At 52.1% G+C, this 8,069-nt stretch overlaps 1 protein-coding gene across 1 annotated transcript; it reads right to left on the bottom strand.

Annotated features, from left to right (window-relative positions):
* Positions 1 to 2,714: 2,714 nt before the first annotated feature.
* RPS7 (ribosomal protein S7) lies at positions 2,715 to 7,759 on the bottom strand. The gene is made up of 7 exons (XM_061163259.1): positions 7,612 to 7,759; positions 7,366 to 7,449; positions 7,200 to 7,271; positions 6,919 to 7,062; positions 5,929 to 5,993; positions 3,258 to 3,408; positions 2,715 to 2,824 (listed from the first exon to the last, which is right to left on the bottom strand). The coding sequence occupies exons 2-7, from the start codon at positions 7,438 to 7,440 to the stop codon at positions 2,747 to 2,749; spliced, it is 585 nt and encodes a 194-aa protein (XP_061019242.1). The 5' UTR covers positions 7,441 to 7,449; positions 7,612 to 7,759; the 3' UTR covers positions 2,715 to 2,746.
* Positions 7,760 to 8,069: the final 310 nt, after the last annotated feature.

Here is an 8,069-nt window from a genome sequence, read left to right as displayed (position 1 = left end):
ACTTCTTCCAGGAAACAGAAGGGGGTGGGGGGAAACACTTACCAATTTATTTTACAAAGTTAGTGTTACCCTGATACCAAAACCAGACAAAGACACTACCAAAAAGAAAAGTATAGACCAAACACTCGCAAAAGATTATGGACGCAAAAAAAAAAAAAAAATCTGTAGATGAAATCAATTTTTAGCCAAGTATTAGCAAACAGAATTGAGCAATATAGGAAAAGATTTATAAGCTGACTGTGGGGTATTTTGGGGATGCAAGCCTGGGTCGATATTCAAAAATCAGCTAAAGTGAAAAATCGACTAAAGTGATCCACCATACTAATAAACTAACACAGAAAAGCTACATGTCACATCAGTTGAGGCAAAAAGCATCTGACAAAATCCAACACACTTCAATGATAGAAACTCTCAGAAAAATGGGAACAGATGGGGAATTTCCTCATCTTAACAAAGGGCATGCATTTTTTTTTTTTTAACAAAAACTGTATTTTTAATTGAAACGTATCTGACACACGACATTTAAGACCAAGGTGTATAGCACATTGATCTGATACATCTGAACACGGAAATATGGTTGCCTACAGGGGTGGCATCAGTTAGCACTTCACTACATCAGAGTTGTCATTGCTTTTTTAAATGTTTATTTAAAAATTTTTGGCTGACTGGTCTTAACTGCGGCACCAGGCTCCGCCGTCCCTGGGATTCTCCAGGCAAGAACACTGGAGTGGGTTGCCATTTCCTTCTCCACTTAGTTCCCTGACCAGGGATCAAACCCAGGCCGTCTGCATTGGGAGTGGTCTTCAGCCACTGGACCACCAGGGAAGTCTGTCATTTCTTTTTTTTTGTGGTGGGAATAATTAAGATCTAGCTCTCAGGAACCTTGATGGTTTTAACACAACATTGCTGTCTGTGTTTACTAGACTGCGCTCTCAGCTCTCCAGGACTTGCTAGCTGCACACTCGTACCCTGAAACCCCTTCTCCTAGTCCCCGCCTGCCAGCACCACTCTGGCAACCACTGCCCCTTTCTAGTTTGGCTTCCTCAGACCCACATGAAAGTTACAATCAGTGTCTTTCCGTTGGATTATCTCACTTAGCTTACGACGTCAGGGAAAAGCACGCTGTCAATGAAGGACGCTCCTCCTCACGACTGAGTATTTGATTGCACACCTCTATCTGTAGCTTTTATCCATTTGTCCCGTGACAGGTTACAGTACCTTGACTATTGTGAATAACGCTGCACCAAGCCTGGGAGGACAGACATCCCTTTGATGTTTTCATTACTTTTGCATAAATACTCAGAAGTGGAATTGTGTGATTGTATGGCAACTCCTTTTTTGAGGAAGCTGCATGCTTTTCTGCAGTGGCGCACTGATACACATTTCCACCAGTGTTTTCTTGAGTTGTTTTCAAGAGTTGTTACCTCCATTGTTACCTCTATGACCAGCATTCTGACAGGTGTGAGGTGATAGCTTGTGGTTTTGATGTGCATTTCTTGTGATTTTAACTTGCGTATTTGAAGTACATTGTAAATTACAGCTGTTTCTAGATCGCAAATCGCGTTTATACCTGCCTTGCAAACGAGTACCAAAAAGCCTCCAGCATCACTGGTGCTTCTCCTCTGGGGCCTCCGGTCTTCCTCTTCTTCACCCCACTGACCCCCGCCCCAAACTGACCGCCAGAGAGCCGGGCCACTTCCGAGGGTTCGGACGAGAATCTGGCCCACGTCCCAGTCATTATTTACATTTCTCAGGCATAACTGAGACATCTGGACACACGTGTCTCCAGCTGGGACTCTTCCCCAGAGGTCACCTCTGTGCAGCCCTATCTCCGGAAACTTTGTCCACGAGGACATTAACCTCGCCCGCCCTCCCCTCAAGGCTTCACTTCTCCAGAGCTCCTGGTGGCAGAGGGACACCAGGCCACCCGCCCCGTCCACACGGCCTGATAGCCCGACACAGGCGCCCAGCCAGCACGGGCAAGGACGCCAGCGTGCAGCGCACAGGGCCCCGTGGTGGTGAGAGGCTCACAGCACGTGACACGGAAGGTCCCGAGGTCATGACGGGAGGCGGCTCACAATCAGCCGGAGGACTTTGAAACCCTGGAGATGGCCCATCCCTGCAGCTTCAGATTCGGGCGGCCGGGCGGGGACCCAGGTGTTTCCCTCCAGCAAGCTCCGGGCTTGTGGCTGCCAGTGCAGGCCCCACCACAGGGCCCCCACGGGAGGCGGCTCTCAAAGGCAGCTGAGTCCCGCCCCCTCCCTTGTTGCTCAGCTTCCTGGTCCAGCACAGAACAAGTCAACAAACCACCCATCACTGAAGGGAGACCTGGCCCACAGGCCCAAGGTGAGGCTCCTCAGGCCACGAGGGAGGAAGGATGGGAGGAGCAGGGGCGGCCTCGGGGGTGGTCAGTCCACCAGGGGGCTGAGGCAACGGGGCCCTCGGCCAGTCACGGACCCCAAGACAAACCCAGCGGTTTAAAAGTGGGCTCCACTGTGTAACAGAGGAAACGTGAACTACACCCATGCGTGTGACCACCTACGAGGGGCGGGAACCAGAAACACGGACGAATGTGTAAGGGGGCCACTGTGCCGTGCACCCGAGACCGACACAGGGCCCTGACCACAGGCCGTGCGTCCAAGGCCCCCACCCGGGCAGGAAGCGCTGAGGAAATCCAGACAGCTCTGCAGGTCCAAAAGCCACGCCTAGAATAGTACTGTGAATAATATTTTATTTAGTCATTTGTCTACAACTGAAACTCTGGGAATTCAAAATTAACGTCCTTGCCCGTGAGCTTCTTATAGACACCAGAAAATGTTTCAACCTACGAGAGAAGAGATAAATCGTCACAACAATACAGGGGACGTGCCGTCTGCAGTCCCAAATGGGGCAAGCCCGTCTCTGGTGTGGGGAAAGAACTCCACACCCTCACCAAGCGCGGCTCCGCTGGGGCACTCAGAGACCCTCGGTGACGGTTTACCGGGAATGAAGCAAAAGGACAGCTCTCCCCAGGGTCTATACTGACCACCACCCAGCCCTAAGTTCAGCCTAACACACCAGAGGATGACTTCACTTCCATTTCTCCTAACAATTTAAAACAACTCCAGTGTTTAAAACATCTCCCAGTTTAACCTGATCTATAGCCCACAGAGCCGTCGATGCCGGGCCCACAGGCGGGGTCCGGAGCCGACGGGGAGCGCCGGGCTGCGCTCCGCCGGGTCTGCGTCTGGGCCTCTCCCCGGGATGCTGGCCACTACCTTGTGCTCCACGTTGTTCTGCTGAGCCTTGTCCAAGTGGACCTTTATGAGTCGGCTGCCGTCCAGCTTCACGCGGATCCTCTTGCCCACGATCTCACTGGGGAAAACCAAGTCCTCCAGGATGGCGTCGTGCACGGCGGTCAGAGTGCGGCTTGAAGAACACAGTGATGGAGGTGAGAAACCCAGCAAGGTCTGCCCCCTGGGAACCCCAGGGCACCTCCGCAAGTCAACCCCCGAGTGGGCGCGCCAGGTTCCTGAAGCCACAGCAACGTGAGCTTTATAACATGAGTTACACCCTTCCGGCTCATGTTATCACAGCAGAGCTGATGTCACACGAGGAGAGGCAGACACACTCGCTACCATCTCACTTCAAAAAGCTCGGCGGGTTGTAAACCACACACACCAGCTGTCACCAGTGATCGTCTCCAGGAAAAGGACATTGGTGATGACTATTACTTTTGGACACACCTTTAGGTTGTCATTCACATGATTCTCAACTAAGTCACTACAGTAACCTATTTTCTTTTCCTAGACAATCTTCTCCAGTGTTGTCAAATGATTACAGATACCACCACAGGCTTTACCTACCCAAGACCCTTTGAGGGCTCCCTGGCCTCTAAGATGCACCAAAGCCCCTCACTGTTACTGCAGTGGAACGAGGCAGCACCCCGCCCAAAGGACACTGCTCTGTCCCAGACTCTACGATGTAGCCCCCCCCATGAGGGTCCCAACTTCAGCCCACCCCATCACAGACTGCCAAGGGAGCCTTGCTCCTCTCCTGGATAGGACTCCAAGTTCACAACCCATCTGGCTGCCTGACAAGGTTCAATTAACCCCAAACTTCTAGCCTATCAGCTTTGTATCGCAGGATACCAGGAATGAGAGAATTAAGAGACTGTTCTCATTCCCAATGTTTGCAGGGCTCCCTTTTATTATGGAACGTGTCCAGGTCTTATTCACCCCTCAGTGGCTCAGACAGCATGTCCGTTTCTTCCTGTCCAGCAGCTCCACACACAGAAGGGGCTCCTAAATGACCGCAAAGCCTCACTGCTCCAAGACCAAGAGCAGCTTCCTCATCTCCCAGCAAACAAATCAGACAGCCAGCCCCGTCGCCGAATGGCTGCTAACCCCTGGCTAAGCACACCCTTACAGGTTAGGAAAGCACCACGGACAGTTAATTATTTCCTTCAAAACAGAGTAAAAAAAACAAAAAACAAACCACAGAGTAGAATGGAATCCAAGCTGATCTCAAATTCTAGCCCGATCTAAAATCTCTTTCAGGGCAAGCAATGGCAGCACAACTTAACAATCACGAAGCAGCAGAACTAGTCTGCTTCAGAAGGAAAGTAACCGGAACCCTGCATGTAACTCATGCAGGAGAAAGATGAGCACAGAGAAGGAAAAGAAGCCGAAGGCAGGAAAGCAGACTGGACATGGGTGGGATCGCTCAGTGCAGGGGAAAGGAAGACTCTCGGGTCTGGACCAGGTCACTGGGACAGGCTGATGTCATCAGCTGAGAAGTGGAGACAGGTTTGGGACGAGGGAGAACCAAGGCTACAGATCTGGGGGTCAGCGCCTTCACTGTGTGCAGAGCAAAGGACCTTCACTGGGTCTGCTTTTATATTCAAGTACTAATTCAGGTTGTCAGAGCCGAGGCTACAAAACTACTTAAGTATCAGCATTAATAAACTAAACGTTCTTGATTATCCCTGTATTTGATCTCCTGCCAACTATCCAGAATAGCCGTTCCCCAAAAAAGTTCTACATTTCAGTGCTACTCCAACTGCCCTGAAAACAAGATCAAAGCAGTTACAGTGCAAGTTCCATAACACCCGGCACCTGCCTTCCCGGCCTCCCCACTGCCTCTCCATCCTCCACATTGGCACCGGCAACACCTGTCCACAACACTAGACCCCTCACGCCCTGCTTCCAGGCACTCCCTGGTTCAAGACAAGACTGAGTTCAGACGCCAGCACCACCAACACCAGCTGAATGAAGGATGAGTGATACCCTTTAGCCCATCAGCAGGGATGCTAAAGTCCTTTCTCAAACTGCCCAAGCGCAGGGCCCACAGGGACCCAATAAACCAAGTGTGTGGAATCAGCGACTTCAACAAAATAGCAGTAAGCCAACCAAGGAGCCAACCTCCAGTATCTAGAGTTTACGGCAGATAACCTGCAAATCAATCAAGTTCATAAAACATGCATCTAAAATGCCAGCAACAATAAAAAAAAAAAACAAAAACGCCAGCAACACCTTTAACCTGTGCCATGAGCCAACAGACAAGCCCAGTTTTTCAACCTCAAATCCACAGCAAAAGTAAAAACTGAGCACACACGTACTGCCCACCTCCACACCGGCGTGCTTCACCCCACCACACTCAACCAGGATGCCTCCTCACTGCTCCCACCCTTCACCCGAAGAGCTGGATCAAAGTCTCACCTCTGTGAGCACAGCAACCTACTGTACCACCTACGTGACTGTATGTAATTCTCACCTCCAGAATCAACCTTAAAACATTTCACACAGTTACAGAAACCACGTTACTTGATAAAAATCCCCATGTGAACGGCTTTCCTCCATCATCCACACTTAATTTTAAAAAACTTACTATAAATCTTACTATAAACAACCCATGCCAATCAACATTTTTGATGCTGATAAAACCTACCTCCTGGGACGTTTCTGCTTATTTTTCGTACGGCTTTTTCGAGTTGGCTTAGGCAGAATTCTCCTCTGTAAGGGAAAAATTATCATGCAACAAACTTTTAACAACAAACAAAGGACTTAATGGCTGAATAAATTCAAAGCTCCAGAAAGTTAAACAACCTAGACCCAAGTGAGTAAGAATCTCTGAAGTACTTCCTGACTTCATTTATTCTTTCAAAACCCACAGCTTATATTAAAATGTAACTGGAAAAATGTGACTGATCCCCAGTATTACATGCCTGTTCACATTTCATCCAACCCACCACCCACTTACAGGTACTAAGTCAGCATACTACTCCTTGACTTCCTCATCAGTCAAGCACTTAAGTCCTATAGATTTCTGTCTGCAGGAAGGCCCAATCTAACTTAAAAAACAAGAACAGCCTCTTAACCATTTTCTCCTTACCCTGTCAATCATTCCTTAGCATGCCTTTTCCTCCCAACATCTACATGTAATTCCCCAGGATGGTGTGAACCTGCTGAGAATCCCACCAGGCGGAACCAAGCGCCAAGTTCACATCTTACCTTCATCACCTCTGCACAACCCACTACCTTTATGGCGCTGCAGCCAAGGCAGGCTTTGAGGCCGCTTTAACATTAACAGCAGTTTAGCTCAGTTCCGTCGCTCAGTCGTGTCCGACCCTTTGCGACCCCATGGACCGCAACACGCCAGGCTTCCCTCTCCATCACGATCTCCCAGAGCTTACTCAAACTCATGTCCATCCAGTCGGTGATGCCACCCAACCATCTCTTCCTCTGTCGTCCCCTTCTCCTCCCGCCTTCAATCTTTCCCAGCATCAGGGTGTTTTCCAATGAGTCAGGTCTTCGCAACAGGCGGCCAGCCAGCAGCAGTACCCCTTATCTCTTTAACCTGGTGCGAGCACCGACCAGTGACTCTACCAACAGAAGCCCTCACTCCAGCGACCCGACACGACGTGCCCCGCGGGCGCACCTGGGCAATGAAGACGACGTGCTTCCCGCTGAACTTCTTCTCCAGCTCACGCACCAGGCGCACCTGGATTTTCTGGAAAGACTTCAGCTGCGGGACGGGGACGAAGATGATGATAGCTTTCCGGCCACCGCCAACTTCGATCTCCTAGTGTCGAAGCGGTAAGAAAACAGATGCAGTTAGGCAGGGAGAGTGGCCCCGGCCCTCCCGGCGGCCCGCGCACGTGCCCGAGCCCCGCCCCGTCCTGGGGGGGACCCGAAGCCCACCCCGGGGGCCCCGCTTGCCTTGGCGGCCGTGATGTTCAGCTCCCGCAGCTGCGCCTTGAGGTCCGAGTTCATCTCCAGCTCCAGCAGGGCCTGCGGGGCGGCAGAGAGCGCAGCCCATGTTCAGCGCACGCAGCCTTCATTCACCCCGACCCCCGTCGGGACCTCGGCTCGCCCGCCCCCTCACCTGGGAGATGCCCGACTCGAACTCGTCCGGCTTCTCGCCGTTGGGCTTGACGATCTTGGCGCTGGAGCTGAACATGGCTGGGACCTGGAGGCACAGGGTGCTCAGAGGGAGCAGCCGGCCCCATCCTCCCCCCGCACAAGCCATCGGGGCCCCTGGGCCGGACAATCGGCCGCATCCCCACCCGGGGGCCCCAGACGTGTGCCCCCCGAAGCCGGCGGACCAGCAAGGCGCCCACGAATCACGTACCTTGAAGAGGCGGCCAAAGGTTCTTGCCGCTGCCGACTCAAACAGGCCTAGGAAGAGGCCTAAACCTCGCGAGAGTTCGTTAAATCCCGGCAGAGGAGGGGAAGAGGCGGGAATAGCGCGAGTAGATAAACCGGAAGAACCACTGAGACGCGGAGGCAGCCTAGAGAGTCCCCGGAAGGGGTTCCTGAGGGCCGGAAAGCTGGGAAGGCTTTCCGGCTCGGCAGTTATCCTTGTCTCCGCTGCTCGCGGGAATTCTCGTGTGGGCTATCGAGGTTCCAAGCGGGTGGTGGGCGGGCCCGGCGGGAGTCTGTCGGGCGACCCAGGTCATCCCGAGGAAAACAGCTTGGGCTACACCCGGAGACAGGACCAGAAGCATAACTTAACACGAGGAAGCTTAACGTCTCAGCTGAAGCAATGGAAAGGAACCGGAGACTAGGGTTCCGTTTGGGCTGTGGAGG

The sequence above is a fragment of the Dama dama genome, chromosome 16 (assembly GCF_033118175.1).
Source record: "Dama dama isolate Ldn47 chromosome 16, ASM3311817v1, whole genome shotgun sequence".
Classification (NCBI taxonomy): Eukaryota; Metazoa; Chordata; class Mammalia; order Artiodactyla; family Cervidae; genus Dama; species Dama dama.
This window is presented reverse-complemented; position numbering and strand designations above follow the sequence as displayed.